This window comes from Alternaria burnsii (assembly GCF_013036055.1).
Source record: "Alternaria burnsii strain CBS107.38 chromosome Unknown 752, whole genome shotgun sequence".
Taxonomy (NCBI): domain Eukaryota; kingdom Fungi; phylum Ascomycota; class Dothideomycetes; order Pleosporales; family Pleosporaceae; genus Alternaria; species Alternaria burnsii.
In genome coordinates this window covers 832438-857119 of record NW_024066114.1, presented here as the reverse complement: position 1 = coordinate 857119, position 24682 = coordinate 832438, and the positions used below count along the sequence as shown (strand labels likewise).

The window sequence follows — 24682 nt, the reverse complement described above, 5'->3', positions numbered from 1 at the left end:
ACAGAACATGATACCATATCTTCATATCCATCCCATTCCGCCTGAACAACGCCGTCGCGAGTTCGTCGGAAGTTCATCGGCCATCTAGTAAGCCCTGCCATCGAACCTGAATGCGAGGACGTGGCTGACCGCCGATCATCGGCGCTAGCGAGCTTCCAGCGCCTTGGCAAGTATGCAGTCGCGTGGCTAGTCAGAGTGGCGGGATACATGCGGGCTGGCTGTGCAAAGATCCTGTTTTGGTGTTGCTTAGGCGTCCCAGTGGTGATGCATTTGATGGTCGCGATCGATTGTGGTGAGCTGTACGACCGATGACGCTGCAGTACCTTGAACGGAAGGTGATACTGGCCCGGGTCTTACAGCAGTGACAAGCAACCGGACGGTCCGAATGAGAAAAATAAGAGAATCTGGTATCACAACAGACGTTGGCATTATGAACAATATTGATTTGTTGAACTGGATACTCGTATTGGGGTATCATCGCGTCGGAAGACCCAGATCGAAATCGAAAGCGACGGAAGATTGAATCTGGGCGTAAACCACCAAGCCCAAACCGAACCCAAAAAAAAACATGATGATGGTGATATCTCCATCCCAGATTGAAACGCCTTGGTAATGCAACGCTATGATATGCGATAAGCCTTCCTCTTTCGTCGTGAATGTATTATCTTTGCTGGCAAAGCAATTTGGTGCTATTGTAATATGACATTATGCTCTTGTTGGAATACAACACCACTGGTGTTCTGTGCAAAGATCTTTTGTATGGGAAGCGTAATTGCTTGCATGATGTTTTCCCGGAAGTCAATCTTGACATTGCTCTTGTCGAACCAGTAATGGCGGATGAGCTTGCCCTGGCAGTTGCTGACTTCGACACCAGGAAAGCCATTGGCCTCGCCACACTCGAGCTCCTTGATGTACTGCTCGTAGTCGTAGCGGATATATTCACCGAAGGCAGATTGCTCGTGGAATCGAGGTTGCTTCCATTGCGAGCAGTTTGCGTATCGGGTGTCGTCGGGGCACTCGTGCCATGCCTTCAGGATGGGCATAGTGTTCTCGTTGTTTTGTACAATCATGAAGCCAGTGTTGGTGTAGGTACGGTTGAAGCGATCCGAGTTGTATTGAGGCTCCTTCTCGCTCCAGGGATCTTTAGCCATGACGAAAGAGTGGTGCGGCTTGATATCCCAGTGGTTGAGCATCCACTCGACGGGAACGTGTAGGAAGCGGAAAGCAGCGTCGGCGTCAAGGAAGACGATGAACTTGTAGTCGTTGATGTAGTTGGCAAGCGCAGAGGGCTTAATCCAGGTCGCATGTCGGTCTTCGAATTCGTGTGCTTGAACAAACTTGTAATCGTATCCGTGGACGAGCGCGTACGTGTAGTGGTTGAAGATTCCACCAGAAACGTGATTGATATTGCGCCAATCGTATTCGCCCTTCTGGTATGCCTCAGAAGACTTTAGATTGCGTGTCTCTAGATCAAGAATCAAGACGTCGCTGCCCATTGTCTTCTTGTAGCGCGGGTTTGGTGGCAAAGAGATATGGCTGCCATTCGGTTCGCGGATAAAGGGCTCGGTTGGCGCAACCTTGAGGTTTTGGTACAGTAACTTGATAACCTCGCCAATGGTTGCGTCAGTTTGCGCGCTGGCTGCTGCCCTGTAGGGTTGTTGTTAGCTCCGCTCCGTGGGAAAAGCATAGCTTAGGGCCTTCCGCCTCCACCACGAGGAAATGACAGCACGTACAAGTTCGAAACTCCCGTCCTATGGGGAAAAGCCATACGGGGAGGGCTTTGCCAAGCCATGAAGGCAAAGATGAATACCAGGACACAACCAGCGCTCACTGAGAGCGCGAGTAACGGGCTCCGACCTCCAGTCGACGGCAACATCATCATGGGCAGCGTAGATCCAGGAACGTGGGCGAGGTCCAAACGAGCGGCACGATGGAAGACAGACGAAGATGTCTTGTTGGCGATAGGGGGTGCAGCGTGCTGTGGCAGGGCTTCGGGGGATCAGCACATTTTAAAAGACGAGAGACCCATCAGCCCGTCAGCAAGAGCCAAGACGCGCAGGAGGTGGCATGGGGCGCCGGCGAGATTGCGCTTGGCAGGCCCTTCAGCCTTTTGCGGCGTCCCTGCAGCCAGACGGACCCGAGCGAGGATCCACTGGCGGTGCAAAGTGGCTTCTGGATGCCGTCCTAGAACGAATCACATGCCGGCCCGGCGTTGAGCCGTGAATCATCACGAAGGGTGGTGATGCACGGTTGCTGCCGAGCTGCCAAACCGCTGCCAAACCGCTGCCACGCCATCATCACAGCTCAAGTGGCGGTTCATGTCCTGTGGCTGACAGCGCATGATAAAGTGTGATGCCATGGGGATTTTCCGGGGAAGAATCATCTTCACAGTTGTTGTGGTACTTGTCAAGCTCGAAGCCTCTTGCAGTGCGGCCAGATGATCGAAGATGGTGGCAAAGGGTCCAAATTGCGGCGACGCCTAGTTGGAAATAGTAATCTCCCCGCCTGACTTACTAGACCCACTCGACATCTCCATCCCGCCTCCTTACATCTGCGCCGCCTCTGATAAGCCTTCGGCTCCTTTACATACAGAACCGCCCCCGCATCCGACACCGTTGTCTGTTGATGGTTGTGATGAAACCGCGTTCATCGCAACGAACGTCGTGTTCCCAGCACGGTGTCACAATATGCGGCTGCGTTCCGATCGTTCCGCCGTTGCCGTGGGCCAAATGTTATTTGGCCTTCGTCAGCATTGAAGCAAATAAGCTCGGTGATTACGAGTTGGGATTACAACACATAGTCTTCCGCTCTTGGTCCTGATCATCTCTGCTGGAGATAAACAACACTTTACTACGTTGCTGCTAGCATGCTATGTAGTACAGTCGAGTGCTCAAGCTTCGCATATGCGATACAATGGTGACTCCCGAGGTCCCAATGACTAGCTCCACGGGTGTTCACAACTCAAAACCAACTTCGCGAGTATTTCGTGGAATGCAACATGCGTCGCGATATGTTCAGTATTATGCCCATGTTAGTCAGCCACAGACAATGCTCAAGCTCCATGGCGAGAGGTGGATCGATCTGCGCCATTGGGCATTTTCTAATCGAGCACGATGTCCGAATAGACTATGTAGACGTTCCTTTAGTATGAACTGGTTGCTTCCAGGGATCCTGGCACGGTCTCTTTCTGTCTAACAGATCTCTTTCTCCCCTTTCTCTTCTTCCACACTCCCTTCGAAGTATCAAGCAAACTTTCCAACGCGGTCAGGGCCATCCCGACATCTTTGATGTAAATAAATCTGATAATTAGGACAAAGAAGAGAGTGTTGAGGACATCGTGATGGCGCCACATGATGTGCATGGTGGCATCGCTGTTGCGGGATCGAGATTACAAACAGGTTTCGTAGTGGGTGAAAGTGGAAAAAGAAAGACATGCAGATTGTAACCGCGTCAACGATCGAATGCTCTTGACATAGTCATGCATTTGCCCTGCACGGCATTGGTACGCATGGCAAATATCGAAAGCAAACGATGAAACTGATTGACTTACACGTTTCCCTGCCCCATATCACTCTCAGCTCGTTACACTGAAGTTCTGAGTGTAGCTACAATCAGCCGTTCATCTTATCTTCAACTTACGTTACGCCACCATGGCAGCCCCGGAACACTCAGAAACATATGAGCAGTCATCATGCGCCAGCCAGAACGGCGACAAAAGTAACAGTCCTAGCCTAAGAAAGAATGGCAATCGCCACGGCCTGAACCCCCGCGCATCGTCCTTTACGCCTCAGGCACTGACCAAATCCTCTCCAGCTTATCAATCGCAAGGCAACGAATACCAAACGAACCAGCTCGCTAGCCCATCTACAACCGGGGATCTTCAACCATACAAAAACGAAAACTGCGCATCACACGCAAGGGTTCCAGATAACAGCTCTCTTACATCTTCCTCAAGGAACACCTCAAGGAAAGAATATCCCGTGAAACAGCCTACAATACCACCTACAATCGAGGACCAGGAAAGGGACCCGAAGATAAACTTTGCATGGAAATTGAAACATGATAAGATTTAAGTGTTCATTTGGGACACGCAGAGTATAGCTATTGTTTGATTATTGTAAGGGTAGAGTCATAACTGAGAGCTCACAGCATGCTTTGTAACTATTCACCATATCTTGTAAAGGCTTATCTACAAAAAAAATAGTACTACGAGTACCTCTTAGCTGCAGACTCAAACCTGCCATCTAAAACACTTCATAGTCCGTCACCTCTCCTTGCACCCGCATTAGCAGTGACCATTTCCTCATACCTCCTCCTCACCTCCTCAATCCTTTCCTCACGCCGTATCATCTTCCTGTTCTTCAATCTAAAATCTTTAAAATGTTCTATCATACTATCCGCATGGCTTTTCGCCATCGATTTTAGACCTGTACAATTGCATCTTGCGAAGCTTCCAAGTTTTCCATTCTCCAGTTTTGGTGTCTTAGCCGCAGCTATGACTTCTCTAAAGTCGACAGTCGTACGTTTTTGAATGGCTAGTAACTCGTGAAAGGTCTCATCAGGGTCGCGCATACGGTCGACGATGAAAGGTTGTGTATTTCTGCGCTGAGATGACTGAAGCGATGTTTCTTGAACATTCCCTGATGCATGAACATTGTTGTGCCCTGGAAAGATGCCGGCGTACCGCTGCTCTATCTGAGGCAGTAGTGTCCTATTACTCAAGGGTTGAGTGGTGGTCTCACGTTTCGGTCTGCTTTGCCGAAATGAGTACGGCATGCTACTCCGCAGCTGAGCCGCTTTTGCGCCACCAGAAAGTCGTCTTCTACAGTCCGTGATGCATGTGTGTACTGCTGCATATTTATCATTGTGTAAATGCCTTTCATTCTGTGCATTACCGAGACGAAAGTTGGGGTGTATTGGCGCAGATCTGGGCTCTGTGAAAGTCGTTGTGATCTTCAAGGAAGGACATTTATTGAGATGTAGTTTGTTAGACTTCAAAGTTGGAGGAATGCTACTGTATAGAGGGGAAATTTGCGGCTTTCTAGGTATACGTAAGGACGTTGGCATGTCTCCAAGCATCGCAGCTGCTTCCAACACATCTTGATGTCTTCGTGATACCTTTTTCTCGCTTCCAATTATATCATCCATCAGCACAGCGATAGTATCCCGCTTTGTAGCCTTGGTTTCTGCACCAATCTGTGTAGCTAGCAATGTTCCTTCGCTGGAATACGGTATGTCGATAAGTTCTGCCGAGTCATCGATTATCATGTTCCGGCTTCTGCGTCTCCCGTCTATTTCGATGTTGCTCGGTAAATACTCCTGCGCCAACCCACCGTCGGATATCGGCGTCGGGGTCAATCCAAGGTAGTCGTTCAGCATCCACTCTTTCTCCAAAATGTCCAAAGACTTCTTAGCTTCTTCTTTCACCGGCGTCGCAGCGGAAGCGATCCTGGGCGGCTCATCTTTCGGTGGAACTGGTGGAGCGAATGAACTATGAGCTACATGATTCATCGTTATGTTGTGCTTGACTTTGCGATTGTGGATTGGGACAGCCGCGGACTCAGATTTGCGCCTTGCTTGGGAGTGAAAGGAAGGGTTTTTCGGTAGTGACATGGTTGTGTAGTGCCGACGGCCGCTGAGCTCAAGGATGCTTCGTATACAGATTACGCTTCAATCATGTGCCGCATCGCTGACCGCGGAAAGCATCAATGTCAGCAGCGAAACGAGAACGAAAAGTAGATGATCGACATGACTATTGTAAACTCCTAGGAGTCACTGGCCCTGACTCAGTCATGATGACATGGATATAGCCGGCGAAAAAGGGATGGTCTTTATGACCTCTAAGAACTCAACTTCTGTCTTGCGTGAAATTTCAGAATTACCGATCAGAGTATTGCCTTTTCTTGGTTGATAGTGTACATATAGAAACAGTCTTTACAGAAGCGTTCGACGTCCAGAGGCGCTGAATTCGCCGTGCGTTGAGAGGGTCCAGACAAACCTCGAAATCCAAAATTCCCGGTACCATGTGATTTTACATACTACAGCCGTGACTAGTATGCGAAAAATGAACACAACAGTTATCACCCTTACATTAGATGACTAAGATTGTGTTGACGTAAGAGCAAGTCAGGCGCAAAGTTAGTCATGTATGACATATCAATGGCATTCGCCATGTGCTGAGCCATATCTTCCATGTTCCCTATGATTGCATCCATCTCGTCTTGCGATACCTCTTCCATCTCGTCATCGTCATCTTCATCGAGTTCCATATCAGGTTGAGCCTGTAATTCCTCATCGGCTGCCTGCGTCGAAGCCTCCCACTCTTCAATGTCAATACCAGCGAAGAACGAGCTCTCGTTTGCGTCTTCTTTTGATTCTTCGTTATCGGCAGTGGTGTCTGAGCCGAGATCGAACGACGTGACGGAAAACATGTCTAAATCTTGGAATGCCGAACAGACAGAAGTTGGAAGAGAACTCGGCGTACTAGGGGTAGAGTCATCGCCGCAGGAGTATGGCTTGGCAATGACCTCGTCATTAACCCCTAACTTGACCAGATGAGAGCTTGCAAGAGAGCCAGTGAGGAACCTTTCCAAGACAGATAGATCCATGACAGGCTTCTCCCCAGCGACAAATTGGAGTTGGTTGCCGTATTGAGCATGGAGGACTTGGCCGATACCGGGGGCAAACCAGACACCGTGAAGCTCGAGGCGGATGACATCTGCAACGTTGGCGTCGAGCAATCTTTGTAAGGCTAGCATGATTGGGTGTTGCGCGTATAAGATGGAGTCATCTACACACGAATTGGCCAGCTTTGACAGTGACGAATCAATGCGGATGTAAAGATCCTCAAACTTCGCACCTGTGATAGCGAGGGAAGCGATGGTGCTAGCTATGTTTCGTTCCCTTTCTGAGTTCGCTCCTGAAATTGTAGCATATACGGAAAGACGACGGAGGTACCGTATCCACTTATCAGCAATAGGAGGAAGGATGGTAGCGCTGTCATTTCGGGGTGATGCGGCGGTGATGGCGAACGCGTTGTGCTGGTGAAAATATGATGCCGACTCTTGACCAATTTGCTTCGAGGCACCAAAGAGTGCTGACACAGCAGGTGTTTGCTGAAGATGGTAGCTGTCAAGGAGCTGTCCATAGATCGTGTTGCGCACCTCTGCCGGTAAGTCGTTGAACATTTTCATGGTGCCTGGAGGGAGTTCGTATATCTGTCGTGGTTGGTCAAGGATTTTGTGAGACGAACGTGATTTGAATGGTGGGTGGTGATGTCCTTTGACAGTGTTTCCTGTTTCAGGTGGGGTGGTGTGGGGTCAAGTCAACCAGCGCAGGACAGAGGTGAAAGCATGCACTAGTATCGGGAATACTAAAGTCGTTGATGTACAACGCTGTGCCGAACGGGTAAAGTTGCTGAAATATAGTGCTGTTACGAAAGAGCAAGTTGACTGTTGTTCGCGTGAGATGCAGTCGCAGTAGACGTGGCGGCGTGGGAGTTGAGCGGGCTTTGAGTGCGTGCAGTAACAGCGGTGCGACAAGAATGGGTTCGAGAAGACTGTACAACAGGTCCAGCTGTTATGCAGATTCCGAAGGATGATCGACGCTAGCGCGCACACGTGAATGGCTTAGAGTATGCCGGCCGCACAAAGCATTCAAGGGCAGGAGCACTCGCTAAGCCACGTTTACCATGGAACTGGCCCTTATATGTTCCCTTCAACCATGGGTGATGACTCCGCTTTCCCGCTCATGCCAGTACAGTCTCATATTGCAGCTGCCTGGTAGGATGTACCATATACCCCCTGTCCTATCCTGGACCACACCTATGGAGTTTATCGGGGCTTGACCATCTCGTTTGGCCTGAATTAGACCTCAGCTACACCTCACCCGGGAACTATACACTGCAGCCGAAATTTATATACTGCAAATGCTAACTTGACGTACACCTCTTGGGTGGTATTTAAGTACTCTCTGCGACTTGTTTAGATCAAGTCTGTTTGTGCAGCAAACGTCATCGCCTCAGGCAGAAGTCCCTCATATTACCAGCGTCGTATAACGCGCCAATCGAAATGCGGAATTTGGTGGATACTCACAAGGAGTATAGCACAGCCGCCGTTCTGATGTAAGTTGCCCCGTCCCGAGGCTTCCTCGCTCTTTTCCGCTACCTAGATGGACCGCCCAACATGGTGCGCTCCATACAATATCTATCGCAGCTTGGTGATTTCAGCCTCAAATCTCTGCATGTATACTTGAGGTTGTGGGTGACCTGTCCTCTTTTGAGTCGGTGCACATCCATCGCACATGTCGCACGATCCTCCAAGGCCGACTTATCGCGTCATCGAGGGATGAGCTTCCGCCTACTCGAAGACAAATATCCTGTCCGAATCTGTGCTAGAGCTTTTTGTATGGATCGGGTGCATCGGCGGCCAGCGAGGTAGGGGTCGATCATGTGTTCACGCGTTGGATCCGAGTGATTGTACCAGGAATACGAACGTGACGCACGCGTGTCACCGAATCAGAATTCGTGAGGTGCGCGCAGACATCTAACGAAAGAGGAAGCAGGCGGCGTCGGCAATTGAACAGATCACGATGGGCAGATAGAAGAAAGAAGGCAACTATGGCACGCGTCGTGGGATGACGTTTCCTGGGTCATGGAGGTGTGGTGTTCCGGCGCTAGCTAATCGATAAGCGTCCACGTGACTGGTTTTCTTCCCCAATGTTGTCCACGGGGTGCTTTCACACGTGTCTTGATATGCACCTGCCGATTCACAGCTCTTGATACGTTGATCACGTCCTATGACTCAATACGTCACATTTACTCAAACTCGCTAAGCCCTCTGCATACCACCTTCAATGTGACTCATGTTTCGTCTCCCTCAACCATGCGAATGACTGGGTCGCAAGCGTGTTGTGAGGCGCATCATTATCAGGACACTGTTGCCTCTGATACGTCACATCTGGACACGAATCCAGCAATTGCGCGATCTAGCTGCATGAACTGGAGGTGGGAGAGCTTGTTGCCCGGTCCACAGGTCTCACAAGAGCAGCTTTCAGCTTTAGCATGCGCCAACTCCGTACAGCCAGCAGCCTTCACGTGCATATGATAAGCCAACATCGCAATCTGTTGCTATCTTGCTCGGGAGACTCGGAAAGACGTTATAAACTTAGTCAGAAGTCCATAACACATTGATTTTCGCGTTGGAGGGGGCGGATAAGGTTGTACACCCGTGTTGCACGAGAACCAGTTATAGAAATGCAGATTCCAGACGATGCATCCGCACCGAGCCAGAACGTATAGTACAGAATGCTGGAACCACAAACGAGTCAAACACGTAGGGCCAGGATAGTAACGCATACCACGCTGACGCCCGATCAGTTCACTATGATAGGCGATGTCGACCAGCCAAAACGTACACCGAGAGACTCTTTTCAACTACGATGGACCCTGTGTTTACTAAGCTTCTCAGGTATACAACATACCTTGTGTTCCAGTACGTTGATGTAAAATACTGCGTGTACTTTTAGCGTAGACATAGGTGTCAGGTACAATCTGACGAAGATCAGCTCCTTCGTATGTCTCCATACTACTCCTGCACAAGTGCACAAATCGTGGCAGCTGTCAACAGTCCTCGTTTGCGACCGCAATTCACTAGTGAACACCTCAGAGTCCAGGCACGCGCCGCGCTAGCGGTGGCGGAACATCTCCCACCCTTGGAATCTTGTGGTAGAAATATGAGCTTCTGATATTTCCAATTCTCATCCTGTTGTCCACTTACAGAACTGATTAAACAGGTCATATTCTAACATCCCACTTCTCGACTCAACACTTACCCAGCAGATTGACTTCTAAACCGGCTCCCAGTCATGCATCTTCCCACTGCCCTCACCGCCTTCATCGTCACCACTGCCCTTGCAGCCCCAACATCTATCAACACCACCTCTAATTCTACTCTCGCCGTTGCGAACGACAACTTGGGGATTCTTGGGTGCTTCCCGTGCTTTGTCTACTACCTCAAGTGCCGCCAGGTAAGTGGCATCGAAGCTCGACCATCATAGTTCCTATTCTAATTAGCTTTTTAGACACAAGCTAGCGACGAGATCTGCCGATGTTTGACATCTCCTCAATACAACGGTCGTTGTCGAACCGATTCTTGTGGGTATAAGGACTGCTAAAGGCAAGTGATAGTGGAGGGTACGATCAATATAGGACCTCGGAATTGAGTGCGTGGGTGAACCGATTGGGGGAACATGATGATGTCAAGTTTGACGGTTACTTGAGATTAGGTACCTCAGTGTGACCGCTGTAGGAACTAATGCAATGTATACCTAGTGATGGCTACTGTAAGACACCGACGAACAGTTCATATGCAAAGCGCTGCTACTCAAAGAGTGATGTGGCGCTTCATATTCGCGCAGATTGGTCTTTGAATCAAAGAATGAACTTCTTTAGAAGGTTGGCAAGTTTCTCAGGCTGTTCAAGTGCTAGGCTATGCCCACACTCTTCAAAAACCTCCGCAATATGCACCTTCTCGACAGCAGACTGTATCTGCTCTTTGACAAGCGGCCCGAAGAACCTAGATACCGTTAGCCATCTCTGCAAACCATGCAACATCACAAACTTACTCCGGGGCTCCCACGGTCATAACGTTACATTTCAACTTCTCCTTGCCCAAGATCTCTTCTTCAACGTCTACATTGACCCAATGCGCCCGATAACTCTCCAAGACACCCCTCAGCCCACCGGGTGCCTTCAAACACCTCACCCACTCATTGACGGCTACCTGATCTAAAGCACTAGGATTATAGCACTCTGCCTTCATAAAATGTGTCCAAAACTCTTCCTCCTTCCCTTGGATCAACATCTCCGGTACATGCGGCAGCCAGAAGAAGGGGATATGCCAGTTCCAAACACCACTTTGATTGTACTGAGCAGCAATGTTCTTGCGTGTGAAGAACGTTTGCTTGGTAAGGGCGTAGGAAAGCAGCATCTCGCAGAAAGAAAGATGGGTTACCCGTTCTGGATAAAGTCCTGCGAGACAGAAGGCATACGTTGCGCCCCGGTCCTCGCCATGTACAGCAAACTTTTCGTGCCCTAGTTGGTGCATCAATTCGGCCATGTCTGTCGCGTTCGTCCGACCATCGTAACCTTCGCTGGCAGGTGGTTTGTCTGTTGCACCGAATCCACGCAGATCTGGGGCGACGATTGTGAACTTTTTTGTCAAAAAAGGCGCGATGCGGTACCAGTAGTAATGTGTTTTAGGTGTGCCGTGTAGTAGAAGTAGAGGTGGTCCCGATCCGGATGTGATGTAATGTAATCGGATGCCATTTACCCGCGCCATGTGATGGCGAACAGGCTTGCCCTCGTGGTCTTGTATTTCAGGCATCTTTGTTGTATGTATGCGCTGCAGCAGGAGTCTTGTTGATTGCTGGCAGGATCTGCAACACGTTGAAGTGTTTCAGTATTACCTAGGTATGGTGGCATTCAATGAGGTAGCGCTACCCCACATTTCGACGTCATTGTTGACCGACAAGTAAGCGGAGACATTTCCGCACTTGACACATCCACAGCATTGCTTTTTCTCTTGTCGTGGGTATCGCTAGTTGGAACAATGGAACATTGACAAGGTGTAAAGCTGCGAGGTCACGGGACAGTACTGACATTCGCTCGTATGATGATTGAGGGCCTCATTGTATCGATTGTGATAGTTTTCGATTCTTTGTATCATTTAGCCTGGAGGGTTTCGATAGGTTCTATCTCTTTTCCTTCCATGTTATACAACCTCATGAGTCCGGAATGGCAGCGATAGCCTCAACCTCGATCAAAAAGTTGCCCGGCAACTTGCCAACCTCAACAGCGGTACGTGCAGGCTTCGGGCTTGGTAGCATAGCAGCATAAACCTCGTTCATAGCTGTGTAGTCTGACATGTTGGCAAGGAAAACGGTAGTCTTCATAACATAGTCCCACGATGTGCCAGCTTCCTCGAGGATAACGGCAATGTTCTTGATGACCTGAGCCTGGTTTGAGTGAGTATGACATGAAGAGCTGACTAGAGAGTGGATTTGCATACCGTTTGAGCTTCAATGCCGCCTGATACAATCGTTCCGTTGAACGAAGGGACAGTTCCCGAGGTATAGACTATGCCCTTAGATGTCCATGCACCGCTTGCTTGACAATTATCAGATTCTGTTCCGGTGAAATAGCCCGCACGACATACAAAGAATAGGTCCTTGGGTACCAAGATAGGTCACCACCGGCTGTTCAGCGAGCTTTGGTGTTGGCGTGGCGATTGCAGCGCCAGCAACTGCGAGAAAAGTGGTAACGAGAGCCGTGAAGGATACCATGATGTGACCGGACTAAAGCACGTGGGTTCTGGAGAAATGTAGACGTCAAGAGCTGAATATTATGGTATGAGTACCTCAATCACCTTCGGCTTGTCTATGGTTTTATAAGCGTCGCCAACACTGGCGGATCATCAGTTCCCAACTCTTTCGTGTTCGGTCAAGTTCATCGTCCGCATTGTACCGACCGCCATGACTTCCAAGAGCTGCGAGTATCCATGCACCAGGGAAGGCTCGCTGCCAATGTCATTCCAAAATGCAGTCAATGCTGTTGGATTACAGCCACGGTTGATGTTCCACGATACAGTCAGACTCGTTTGTAATCATTTTTGAATCCGCCGCCGGCTCCAAGGTACCGGAATGTCCACCAGGAACAATATTACCTGCACTACACTCTAGTTGGCAGCATTTCGCCCAACCATTTCGGCTGTAATCGTGGGGTTACAGAGTCCACAGATATCCAGAATGCACTAGAAAAGGAAGGAGGATAGCATGCGAGGTCTTGTGGAGCAGAGCGAGTTAAGCTATCGCAAGAAGGGCCGTAGAAGATGTAGCTCGCCTGGGCGCCGAGATATCTTCGCATTTATACTGTGCGTTTAACGCGTGCATTGCGAAGCGCGCTCTCGTCCTGACGTAACGTGAGATAAAGGCTGCATGGATTCGAGATAAGAGTCGGGATTTAGGCTAGCCGTCGTGCGTCTGCGTTATCGCAATCGCAGAGTTCCACCTGGGGTATCCATGGCTTGCCGCTCGCTACCTTATTTGCCGAGAGGATCCAGACCCCTGTCCGAACCTTTCTACGGTAAAGCAACAAGCCCTATCCTTCGAGTTCTTGATACTGCTCCCGGACAAGACTCCATGCCACGTTCTGTCGAACCGCAGGCCCGACTCATGCTTCTGGGATAGCCCCACTTAAAAAAAATCGACGTAGTGTAGGGTCGCGTCCAAGGTAGAATGCAATACTCCAAATACGCTTCTTGTATGCATGAGCAGCATAAAACATGACTACCTGCGCAGGTATGCTCTAATCCAAGTATATTCTCTCTATGCGTGTCGAATGTGAGTCCTTCTTTTTGCGGAGATGTGAAAGCGATTGTTGCCTCCGACACCAACAAGGACCACAGTGGATCGTTAAGGTACAGTAACATCGTAAAGTCGCATACGAGACTGCTGGTCTCCGTGCCGATACAACTCGGAATGATAGTCATGACTGAGCCGGGATGCTTTTTTATCCGATGTTTGTTATCTTTCCGTTGGTAAAGAAACCTCACTCCGCAACGCCGATCTCTTCCGCAAGCTGAATCTCCACACTATCACCCGTCATACGTTGCGCTACTGCACTTCGCTTCGAGGCATACTGCGGGTCAACTGTAACGGGAGTTTGGACGCGACACGACCCCATCTTGCGAGAATATTTGTCGAAGTCGCGCATAGCTACGCCTTACAGCAATGCTCTTATCGCGGCCGAATGCATAGACGTCCTGTCCTGTCAGCGGCGGACGGGCCGTCGCAACGACATGATCCGAGGACCACAGCCACGCCCTACGACGACACGGACGATAAGGTTTGGTGACCAACGAGAATCGAAAAAAAGTTGTAAGCCTGTAAAGCATAGCTCGCCGTGGTGTCGAACAAGGTCAGTATTTGAGTAGACGATGTTTCCCTTCTCTTCAAGTTACCATCCTCATCACATTCACCTCTTTCTTACGCCAAGATGAAAGGTCTTCTAACAGCCTCATCGGCTGCCCTCTCTCTAGCTGGTGGTGCTGTTTCCAGCCCAGTCACCCCTCGGTCAGACCTCCTCTTCTTCAAGCCCCTGACGGTTACATCGAACTCGGTACACAACGTCCATGTCAGCTACGGAGAAGATGACTTTGAGGGCGAGGTCCGCCTGGTATATGGCGATTGCGACATGAAGAGCCATGCGGATGGCCATCACGATGTGGCATCGCACTACATCAAGCGATCAGGCCGTCCCGAGCGATTTGTCTGGATCGTACCGGACGACGCTGTTCACGGCGGATGTCTACATGCTTACTCGGGGTCCGCATTGATCGGTCGCTCAGCGCCTATCAGAATCCACCATCCACCAAAGAAGCGGGAAGAGATCTCAGACGTAGCCGATGCGATGGGTCCTTGGTTCGACGGTGTTGCATACATGCAGGCAAAGCAGAACAACGCCTCATACGTCGCAGTTGAGAAGAGCAAGAAGATCGCCATCATCGGAGGAGGCATGTCTGGCTTGATGACAAGTCTTCTCCTCGATTCGGTAGGCATCCACGATTGGCACATCACCGAATCGTCACAGCGTATCGGTGGACGTATTCGAACAAAATACCTTGCCGGCAGCACACCTGAGCAATATCAGTATCAGGAGATGGGCCCTATGCGATTTCCTGTCTCAACCACTTACCCAGATACGAACGAGACGTTAGAGATTCAAGATCACAAGATGGTTTTCCAGCTCGGTGATGTCCTCAACCAAATGAACGGAGGCAACACTAGTAGTCTTGCTGTCAACTTCATTCCCTGGATCCAATCAAGCCCAAATGTGCCCGGCAACTCGAACGGTTTCCGTCTGCCGAACGGACGCATTCCTAGCGCAACTCAGATCAAGAACAACGCGACAGCCTACACGCTACCTGCGGCTGAAGGTCCGGACGAAGAGACTGTGGAGCACGTTGAAGAAGCGCTTGATGACTTCATTGGGTACGATCGGGAGGCCGCACGCAAAATCTCCACCAACGTCTACAAAGCTCACAAAGACGCTGTAGAGAAAGGCTTGTTCCATTGGTCTGAGGCAGCGTACATGAAGTATGCGCTCAACGCAAGCGACGATGTCGTCGACTACGTTACTGGCCTCGAAAACGCACCAATTTGGGAATACGACACGGCATACTTCAGTGCCACGACTTGGCGAACGATCGATAAGGGTCTTGAGTCGCTTCCCCGCGCCTTCTACCCTCATGTTCAGGACCGTCTGACGCTGGGCCGCAAGGTGACTGGCCTCAAGCACGACGAGAGCACCGGCAAGATTGCGGTGCAATGGCGCCAGGATCCTCTTGCAATGGAGCCGGAGAGCGAGGAGTACGACTATGCGGTCGTCGCGGTACCATTCTCGAAAGTTAGACTCTGGGATCTTCCTGAGTATTCTTCACTCTTGTCGCGTGCCATCAGCGAGATGAACTACTCGCCGTCGTGCAAGGTCTCTCTACACTACAAGACACGTTTTTGGGAGAAGCTTTCACCACCCATCATCGGTGGCTGCGGCTCGGTCGATATTGCAGGCATCGGCAGCGTCTGTTACCCTGCGTACCAGATCAATTCAACCGGCCCCGGCGTCATTCTAGGATCGTACGTTTCCGGTACCCTAGCTCGCTCAGTTGGTGCGCTCAGCACGACTGACCACGTGGCCATGGTCCAGCGGGCGATGGTAGAGGTCCATGGTGAAGTGGCTGCGGAGCAGTGGACTGGTGCATACGAGCGCCAGTGCTGGGAGTTCGACGAGCACCAGGCTGGTGCGTGGGCATCCCCATTCGTTGGCCAGCAGGATCTGTTCCTGCCTGCCTACTATAAGACCGAGCACCAGTCCATCTTCATCGGAGAGCACACAAGTTACACACACGCTTGGATCTTCTCAGCGCTCGACTCAGCCGTGCGTGGCACTTCCCAATTGCTGTTAGATATGGGTCTGGTCGATGAGGCGAAGCAGATCGTGGATACGTGGATGGGAAGGTGGATATCCATCTGAGTGGAACAAAGACAGAAAGAAAATCAAAAGCTAGATGAATATCATAACAAAGAATAATGTCTGATCGACACGCCAAAGGATTGCAATAATGATGAGCTAGTAACCGTTGAAAACATGCCACCCAAGTGATGTAGAAGAGATGAATAGTGTGCGATCCCCCTGTGATGGCGTCATGGCTTAGCGCGCCCAAGGTTTTGAAACCGAGGCTCTCACGCCAGGGTCCAGCCACCCCATTAATTCACGTCTGATTCATTATATATGGGTTTTGGAACCTGGATGGCTTCGGATCGTCATCTGCAGAAACGGAACTTCGCCTTGTCTTATTTGTCACGGAGGTGACATGCTCCGCGCACCAACCTCATCGCTATCTACTGTTTCCTTCTGAGCATCTCGAGTGCATTGTCGCACACACCACTTGTGTTCTTCTACTGCCACCCGATATACAAGGGCCTTCTATGCCGATACCGTCTGCGACTTCGCAATGCCATTCTTTCCATGTTCAATGGCAACAACCTTCTCCTCCGCCAGAGCTTCCGTTCTAGATCGGCTGTTTGGATCGAAGTAGGGAGCCTCTCCAATACCTACTGCTCGGTTACCAAAGCGTTCACCAAGATCATCATAATCGAAAGTTGCGCTGTGGAAGGCGCTGCGGTTGTCCCATATAGCTGGAGTTGGTAAGTAAGAGCTTTACAAAAAGTCAAGAGTTGCCGCGGGCGCCTACCGATATCGTTCTTGTTCCTCCACTTGAAGCGGACTTGGAGGTCGTGATTCTCTGTTATCACAGACCGGAACTTCTTCAACAATTCTGCCGATTCTTCTTCATGAAGCTCGTTGATGTACTTGGGGAACGGACCAAGAGCAAAGATGCTCTTCCATCCCGTCACAGGATTTGTGCGCACTACTGGATGTACAGCACTCAACGATCTCCCAACGTTCTTTGGGCTACCCCGTTCTTTCTCGTAGATTTTGACTTTCTCTGGGTTTGCTTCAGCGGCTCGAATGAAGCCGTCCCCGACGAAGGTTGCAGTCAAACCTTCGAAGAAAGTCTGGTAAGCTTTAGAGAAGCGGTCATAAATCTCATATCCAGAAGCCCAAAGTGTGTCGCCTCCCGTCTCTGGTAGTTCTGTCAGGCGGAGTGAGGTATAGTCAGCCGGAATTGGCTCAAACTGGATGTCCGAATGCCACTGCGCAGCGTCGTAGCGACGCGAACCACTCGGCCGACGATGCTCCTCATGTTTGAATATATTTTTACGACCGAGGGAGCTGATTGTGCTTATCTGCGCATCGTCCACGCCAAACTCAGAAGTGTTGTTCAAAATTGGATGGATATGTAGAGTGGAGTCAACAGGCTTTCCAGTCAGTTGGCCCAGACGATGAACAAGGCTTTTTTGTAAGTCGTTGGTGAGGTTGTCTTGAGCTCGGAAGAAGACAACTCCACGTTCAGAGACTATTTTCGGGTCAGACCGCTATTCCTCAAAGATGGACGGGTATCAGAGACTTACTTGTAATTGCAAGATCTCGAATGAGGTCGTCGGCGTTAGAAGCGTTCAGGATGTCTTCGACGATGTTAACATCAGGATACTCTCGACCGATGACAGGGGTCGTTTCTTCAAACTTGAAGCCGGCATCAAGTGCACCTGTCTTGGTCTGCGGCGCAGGATACTCTTGCTTCGTTGACGTCGTCATGTTTGCCTCATTAGATAGAAAGTTTGGATCTCTTTGGTTGCAAGTCGGTTAGGGAGAAGGGAGGCTCATATATCGATTCGACCCGTGTCATGTATGAGTCTCGCTCGAGGTGGGGTCAGATCACGCAATGTGCGTACCGAGCACGCAAATCGGATCGTTGAATGCCGTCAACCTATCGCTACACTCCTTCAGGTGGGATATTTGGTCTTTATGTAGACAAGTAGACCAAAGTCTCGTACGAACCGACACTTCAAGATGTTGGAGGATGCAATATTCCCGCCGGCTGCTACTTCCTAAGATTAAACTAGCAAAGGCATACGATCCTAGACTTGGAATATTGTCTCTTACAGATGAGTGGTTTAGCTGTCAACACATGCGCATGGGGCGGCATAAAGCCCTTCAGAATTACGCGAAGCACCCATAGAAGCAATCTAGTATTGGAGGATCGATTATCGGGCGCAGCAAGACTCCGCACGACGGACCAGCTGTATTGTAACCCAAGAAGGATCGCATGACCGGCAGACCAGATCCTTGAGTGAGGCCTTCTGACTTATCCGGCTTGTTAGTCACATCAGTATGAGTAAACTCCCAAAGATGAGTGACAGTGTCCTCACGTGATTGCGCGTTGAATTACCCCGCAGTCCCAAGTCGCGACACGCTTACTGATAACCACTATACCTAAGATTTGCTACATGAGGATACTCGGAATCTCTATCGTGCTTCGCATACAATTCGAGCAATTTGCAGGACATCTGTCTTTGACCGTGTGGGAGAGCTTACCATTATATGGCGAATCTTTCGTTTACTGCGCCCATGAAGGCGAACCGGTTGGTGACTTCGCAGGAGAACAGGTTACTAAGTTAGAGATTCCCCCCGCTCCCCCCTCAAATCAAGCCCACTGCTCATATTGACACGAGGTCTGGGAAATGTATACGGTCGCTTTTCAAAATGATCTACAAAGCGCTGTGGAGGGTTGGAGCAAGATCGCGTCGTCGCTTGGGAGTTTGGTAGAGACTGAATTCTAATCGCTGTCGATGTTCGGTTCCGGTACTCGAGTCATGTTGCTCTACTTTTTGGGAGTCTTGGATAATAGTACAGGAAGGTAGAGGCGAAGAACTTGGCATAATCCATGGCATTTTTGGAAAACTTCCTTCTCTTGTTTGTCGTGTTCCATAGACCTTCCTTTCGTGAACGGACAGCCGCAGAAGGAAGGAGTTAGTGCTCGTAGCTTGCGTTTTCTCTCCGCTACACTCTCATGCGATCGTGCGTTCGATGGATAGATCGTTGACGTTTTGCTCAGAGTCCGAATTTCGAGGTGGAGGTAAAGCTGTTACGCTGTCGGTAGTCTGGTAGTGTCGGCGTCTACGGCGCGTGATCGCCAATATCGCCGACGGGGATCTGGTGACTCAAGAGGTATATATGAAAGATACTCACCTACACCTGCAACGATACGCATCGCATCACAAGTCGAGAGACAAGATGGAAAACAAAACGTTTGAACGGACACGCACGGTCGACTCGACTACGTACCTCATATCTTCCGATCGATCGCTCCTTCCGCACCTTTTCGTCCAGGAAGCTTTCGCTACAGACGCAATGTTCTGGGCAAAACCGCTCCCTTTCACGGCGCTGTCGACGATGCTTGATAACAGTCTCACCCTCGGTCTCTACACCGTCTCGAACGATATCAAAACGCCGATTGGGATGGGGCGTATGGTGACCGACTACACGACGCTTGCTTACCTCACTGACGTCTACATCGTGCCCCAACATCAAGGCCATGGAATCGGTAAATGGCTAATTGCATGTTGTCGCGAGATCTGCGTCGGCATGGAAAATCTCCGATGGATGGTGCTCTTGACCGGCAGTGAGCAAGCGCAAGCGCTGTACAGGAGGGAGTTGGGCATGACAAAGCTCGACGGGGTGGAGGAGGGGTTGGTTTGTATGGGGTCACGCAGGGCCAAACTCGCCGAGGCCGCTCCAGGCTCAGCATAGCGGGACCTACCGGCTTCCGCCTACGCGCGTATGTAGTTCCCTACCTTAAACATGGACGACTTTCTCCCACGATCAGACGCTACAGTGACAGAAACGTGGTTTGATGGTTGGCCTCGATTGATGACAACGGCTATTTTCGCTTCCGGACTAGTCTCGGGTCCATGCTGCATGCATGTCATCGCCTTAGCGCTAATATCGCCATCCTTTTTTCTTTATCAACATAGACTACTACAACAAGGGTCTGGCTCGCGCCCTCGGCCTTCTAGTATCTTCCGAGGATACAGACGAGGGCTGAAGCCTGTTTCGAGGCCGGCATGCGACGAATTACCTTTACGGAGGTGCGGTTGGCCTGTTGCTGGAACTCCGTCTGGTGTTGGTGTCGCATCGAGATGCTACTCCAAGTGTATTACGCCTACTAAACTAGGATTCGTCTCCGATGCTGCCCGAGGAAGACTAATCTAGATCGCACATGTGTAGACCTGTCGCATAGATCGCCAGGGACTTGTTGATATACCAGTCGACCTTGCGTCCACGTTCGCCGATCTCCCACAATTCACACCAACATGACCGCGACATTTGATACCACTCCACTATCACACACATCTCCCCCACCAGCCTCGCTCAAGAGAAAACGAGCAGACTCAGACACACAACCACTTACCCCGCCGCTAGCCGCAAACGATCCAGAAGGATCGCGTCTCCTTTCGCGCGCTGTCAACGTGCTCTCGACCGCTGCTACCGCCCTGTCGCAAGTAACCTTCTTGTACGAGACAGACCATGTGGCCCGCGATGGTCTTTTGCGCGCTGTCGAGGTTTTAACAAAGGTTAACCAGACCGGCGGCAAGCTCATAATATGCGGAGTTGGAAAGAGTGGCTTAGTGGGGCGCAAGATGGTTGCGACCATGAAGAGCCTGGGTATAGCGAGCTCCTTTATGCATGCTGCTGAGGCACTGCATGGGGATCTCGGTGACATCAGGAAGGTGAGTCGTCATTTTGATGCCTATGCAATAAGGAATATACTAACGGAGAACAGAATGATGCAATCATGTTCATATCCTACTCTGGCAAGACAGCGGAGCTCATGGCCCTCCTCGAACACATACCTTCCCACACGCCTATCCTCGCCATCACATCACATACGAAACCCTCAGAATGTCCTCTCCTCGACGATCGACCAAATTCCATACTGCTGCCCGCCCCCATACACGAGCTAGAGGAGGTCTCCTTTGGCGTCTGCGCGCCAACAACGAGTACGACTGTCACAATTGCAGTGGGCGATATGTTAGCATTGACTGTTGCCGAGGCACTGCATCAAGACGAGACAAAGACTGTGTTTAGGACGAATCACCCTGGCGGTGCGATTGGAGCAAAGTCACGAAGGATAGAAAGGCAGGAAGAAGATACCCCGGCGGAGAAATGCGATGGGCTGGTCACGCCGCCAGCAACCTGATTACGAATAGGAGGATATCAGGTAAGAATATTGATACATGTATAGATTACATACATGCACGAGGAACGGGGAGCATATTTTTTAGTGTGCACAGAGGGCAGTTTCCTCACGTTCTTCACTCGACATTCGGCTTCACTCAAACATACCTTGTGATGCTTCACGTCACGTTACAGGCAGGACGAAAGTGATGTCGCTACCCTGTGAAAGGTAGTATGATAACGGGGTCCCTGACGCGAGCTTCATTTCCCACTTCAAGTATCTTCATTGTCATTCACATGGAACTTTGAATCCCGTAGGATTACCGCCAAGGAAGCCCTAACAGCGATCGGCCTAATCGCCAATCTTGTGCAGTTCATCGACCTTGGCAGAGAGCTTATCAGGTCTGCGAAAGAGATACAAACCTTGGGTAGCGGTGAGAACAAGAGTTTGGACGAAACCATTGTTCACCGTACTCGCTCGACAGCTTCAAGAGCTTTCATCTAGATCGAAACTAGCCATGGGCCGCGAGTTCAGCGAAGTCTTTGTTGCTTTTCACGCTATCGTCGCTGGGTGAACTGTCAAAGAGGGCGAGTGTTTGTGCGCCAAAGACGAGTAGTGAACAAAGACTCTATCGTGAATAGGAAGTGAGCGAGCATTAAAACGCTACCCAACACAGACTCATCGCAGGCCTTCTAGTACCTTGTGTCATCTCCCCTCGTATTGCTATGGCAGATAACTTACAGTCAACGCAGAGGTCGCCGCCCCAGGAGAAGAATGGTTCCCTACGCGTCACTACAGCACGCGACAAACCACAATCGTCTGGCTCACAGGCCCCGATGAAAACTATCAAACGGCCGTTTGGGGGCGGCGAAACAACCGGCGAGCCCGTCATGAAACGCTCTCGCACAGATCAGAACGGCGACAGAAATCATCCCAAGGAACGAAAGCCGAGGACCCTAGACGCAGCATTGTTGAATGATCATCTCGGCCCGGCCGACCAGAGAACTTTAGAAGAAGTCAAGGCACGGATAGCATCAGCAACGCCATCAAAGCCTTCTGGTGAATACATTACGCATCGCTCTTTACGTCACACAGAGTCGGAGAAGCCCGTGATGACCACAAAACCTACTGCACCAAAGTCGTTAAGAGATGCACCTCCGCTTCCTTCAGATACCGAGCCTGATCGTGATTTCCCCGAGGATTCAGGATACGACAGACGTGATCACATGCGTACCGGACCGTGCTCTGTCGCAGGAGGCTTCATGGATGATAGGCGTTCATCTTTCTCCCCTTTAATTGAACATCAAGAACGCATTGGCAGGCTTGATCCGGGACGAAACAAACCCCTGCCGGAGTCTCGAAATCGACGTCGTTCCACGTCGTCTGACGAGAGGCTCCCTGGAAAGAGGATGCGTGGTCAGGAGCGGCATGAGCAAGGCCATCATAGGGCGAGATCCCGTGAACGCGCGATGCGACATCATGATCGCACGAACAGTTGCCATATACGTTTGAGGAGCCGAAGTAGATCACTATCGCGAGAACAAAACGACGATCGGTATAGGGGAGATTATGCATCTAAACCAGAGCGACATTCACCACGGCGGCGGGATGAAAATCTTCCCGATCCCGAGGAGGATAACCACCACACCGCCCCACGATACCGTCCGTCAAGGACCCAGCTACCACGCGGTTCAACGCCACCGCTACGGCTTCAGGGAAGACAAAGCCGTGCGATTTCACCCCGGGAGCAGATGAGAGAGCGGCTAGCTGGATCACGAAGCAGAGAAACGTCGCAAACTCCAGAGCAAGACCACACCCATGTTGAGCCTTGGTCACAGTTTGAGTCAACAGATCCACCGCCCGATCCTCATGAAAGCCTGGGTGTCAACCCGGGCGAGTACACGGAAGAACAAGAACTATCACTTTTCGGAATTTTGATTTCCATTTATAAGAACAGAGAAAAGATTTCAGAGCTTACTCTCAATCAAAAGAGGCTGCAGTATGAGCTTGATAATAGGAGAGCTGCACTGAGAAAGCGGCGAAACAGAGAGCAGCGAGATGATTTCTAGATCTTCTTGCATGCAGTTGTAGATAAAGCTTGGGGTGTGTGTACAAGCTTGGAGCATTCAAGATGAAATTCAATATTATTCTTTATATCACACACTGGACGCGTGAATTATACAGGGCAGATCGCAATTCTACATTGGCGCAGCACTCTCCACCATGGAGAAGCCGGACAGTGCTTTGTTCAGCAAGCACATTATTCCGCCTTGTATGAATGCGCAATGAAGATCTCGTCGATGGATTTCCAAGAAGCGAGTGAGAGATGATATGAAGGTAAAGCCGACGATCCGCCGAATGTACTGAAGCTTCTACTTTTTTCACTCAGTCTCATCGTGACTCGCTCCAACGTCCATCGCTTCCCAACAAAATTACCCAGTGTGGACTAGATGTAGATTGACTCACTTGACAGACTTCACGTCATCTCGTGTTGTAACGGAATAATCTTTCTTCTTCAAGAGATCGTCTTCCCTCACTCACTTCTCCGATGGCATCATGCATTCACGATATGGGTTTCTTCACACTACGGATGTATACATTCACAATCACTTTTCACCTTCAAGACACAGCTACTCACGAGATAGTTCATCAACACCATGGTCTCACTTGCACTGTCTTGCTACAACATGCAACATGCGAGCGTCTACAAAAGACTTTTCAGTATTGCTCCTTGGTTGGAAGTCATCACATAGCTCACATACTACAACGGTATTCACAACATCAACAACTTTGGAAACCCAACAACTCGGTAACATGACTCCCTTCGGCAACCTATTCGGCTCCGGCTTTCGCTCTGACCGATCATCTTCCCGCCGCTATACGCACGGCGGATACGATAACTATGGTAGATCCAGCTCTAGCCGGCTCAATGAACCCTTCAATATGCCTTATGGCGATTACAGGACAACTTCACGCCGTGAAGAATCTGACAACTCAACTCTGCGTCGTGCTGCTTCCCAGCGCGAGCCATATGACAGCCGGTACAATTACCGTGACGTGAGCCCGATCCGCGCCGCCGAGCGCCCTCGCGCTTTCACTCATAAGCATGCCTATGATGACCATCGTTCGGTGAGTCCTCTGGGCACCTCTCGGTTCGAACAGCCGTCAATGGCAACACGTCAATTCAGTGCGTCAAGTATGGGTGGTACTTTGTCTGATCGTACCCCATCTTATGTGACGAACTCTCGCGACACTTCGCGGTCGACCTCGTTTAGAATTGACCGTGGCTACGATGGCCATAGCCGCCCAGAGACCTCCGGTGGAGGGTTCTTTCGCAGCAGCGCAGCCCACGGTGGGGATGCTTCGCGCTGCATGGGAAATGATGAAAGGTACGGCTCGACACTTGGTCGCGAGCACCGTCCCAACGTCGGTTCGAATTTTCGACATGGTGGATTTGGTTGGGACCTCTTTTGAGCTTTTCT

At 50.4% G+C, this 24682-nt stretch overlaps 12 protein-coding genes across 12 annotated transcripts; 7 read left to right on the top strand and 5 right to left on the bottom strand.

The window, feature by feature from the left end:
- Positions 1 to 689: 689 nt before the first annotated feature.
- On the bottom strand, positions 690 to 1987 carry GT037_006380 (galactosyl transferase; the record flags this gene model as incomplete). The annotated part of the gene is made up of 2 exons (XM_038931427.1): positions 690 to 1647; positions 1734 to 1987. Coding segments are annotated over 2 exons (1212 nt in total), but the record flags the coding sequence as incomplete, so codon positions are not given.
- A 1663-nt stretch (positions 1988 to 3650) lies between these two features.
- On the top strand, positions 3651 to 4073 carry GT037_006379 (uncharacterized protein; the record flags this gene model as incomplete). Its single annotated transcript, XM_038931426.1, has 1 exon — positions 3651 to 4073. One exon carries the CDS (start codon positions 3651 to 3653, stop codon positions 4071 to 4073), a length of 423 nt encoding a protein of 140 aa, XP_038785923.1.
- Positions 4074 to 4254: 181 nt separating this feature from the next.
- On the bottom strand, positions 4255 to 5613 carry GT037_006378 (uncharacterized protein; the record flags this gene model as incomplete). Its single annotated transcript, XM_038931425.1, has 1 exon — positions 4255 to 5613. One exon carries the CDS (start codon positions 5611 to 5613, stop codon positions 4255 to 4257), a length of 1359 nt encoding a protein of 452 aa, XP_038785922.1.
- Positions 5614 to 6086: 473 nt separating this feature from the next.
- On the bottom strand, positions 6087 to 7193 carry GT037_006377 (uncharacterized protein; the record flags this gene model as incomplete). The annotated part of the gene is made up of 1 exon (XM_038931424.1): positions 6087 to 7193. One exon carries the CDS (start codon positions 7191 to 7193, stop codon positions 6087 to 6089), a length of 1107 nt encoding a protein of 368 aa, XP_038785921.1.
- A 2671-nt stretch (positions 7194 to 9864) lies between these two features.
- On the top strand, positions 9865 to 10173 carry GT037_006376 (uncharacterized protein; the record flags this gene model as incomplete). The annotated part of the gene is made up of 2 exons (XM_038931423.1): positions 9865 to 10026; positions 10081 to 10173. The coding sequence occupies 2 exons, from the start codon at positions 9865 to 9867 to the stop codon at positions 10171 to 10173; spliced, it is 255 nt and encodes an 84-aa protein (XP_038785920.1).
- A 256-nt stretch (positions 10174 to 10429) lies between these two features.
- On the bottom strand, positions 10430 to 12354 carry GT037_006375 (uncharacterized protein; the record flags this gene model as incomplete). Its single annotated transcript, XM_038931422.1, has 5 exons — positions 10430 to 10574; positions 10624 to 11402; positions 11815 to 12015; positions 12069 to 12166; positions 12216 to 12354. Coding segments are annotated over 5 exons (1362 nt in total), but the record flags the coding sequence as incomplete, so codon positions are not given.
- A 1699-nt stretch (positions 12355 to 14053) lies between these two features.
- On the top strand, positions 14054 to 16090 carry GT037_006374 (l-amino-acid oxidase precursor; the record flags this gene model as incomplete). Its single annotated transcript, XM_038931421.1, has 1 exon — positions 14054 to 16090. One exon carries the CDS (start codon positions 14054 to 14056, stop codon positions 16088 to 16090), a length of 2037 nt encoding a protein of 678 aa, XP_038785918.1.
- A 453-nt stretch (positions 16091 to 16543) lies between these two features.
- On the bottom strand, positions 16544 to 17806 carry GT037_006373 (taurine catabolism dioxygenase; the record flags this gene model as incomplete). Its single annotated transcript, XM_038931420.1, has 3 exons — positions 16544 to 16755; positions 16812 to 17537; positions 17593 to 17806. Coding segments are annotated over 3 exons (1152 nt in total), but the record flags the coding sequence as incomplete, so codon positions are not given.
- Positions 17807 to 19255: 1449 nt separating this feature from the next.
- On the top strand, positions 19256 to 19771 carry GT037_006372 (acetyltransferase; the record flags this gene model as incomplete). Its single annotated transcript, XM_038931419.1, has 1 exon — positions 19256 to 19771. One exon carries the CDS (start codon positions 19256 to 19258, stop codon positions 19769 to 19771), a length of 516 nt encoding a protein of 171 aa, XP_038785916.1.
- Positions 19772 to 20334: 563 nt separating this feature from the next.
- Positions 20335 to 21221, top strand: GT037_006371 (sugar isomerase; the record flags this gene model as incomplete). The annotated part of the gene is made up of 2 exons (XM_038931418.1): positions 20335 to 20751; positions 20805 to 21221. 2 exons carry the CDS (start codon positions 20335 to 20337, stop codon positions 21219 to 21221), a joined length of 834 nt encoding a protein of 277 aa, XP_038785915.1.
- Positions 21222 to 21925: 704 nt separating this feature from the next.
- GT037_006370 (uncharacterized protein) lies at positions 21926 to 23269 on the top strand (the record flags this gene model as incomplete). Its single annotated transcript, XM_038931417.1, has 1 exon — positions 21926 to 23269. One exon carries the CDS (start codon positions 21926 to 21928, stop codon positions 23267 to 23269), a length of 1344 nt encoding a protein of 447 aa, XP_038785914.1.
- A 745-nt stretch (positions 23270 to 24014) lies between these two features.
- Positions 24015 to 24674, top strand: GT037_006369 (uncharacterized protein; the record flags this gene model as incomplete). The annotated part of the gene is made up of 1 exon (XM_038931416.1): positions 24015 to 24674. One exon carries the CDS (start codon positions 24015 to 24017, stop codon positions 24672 to 24674), a length of 660 nt encoding a protein of 219 aa, XP_038785913.1.
- Between the last annotated feature and the right edge of the window lie 8 nt (positions 24675 to 24682).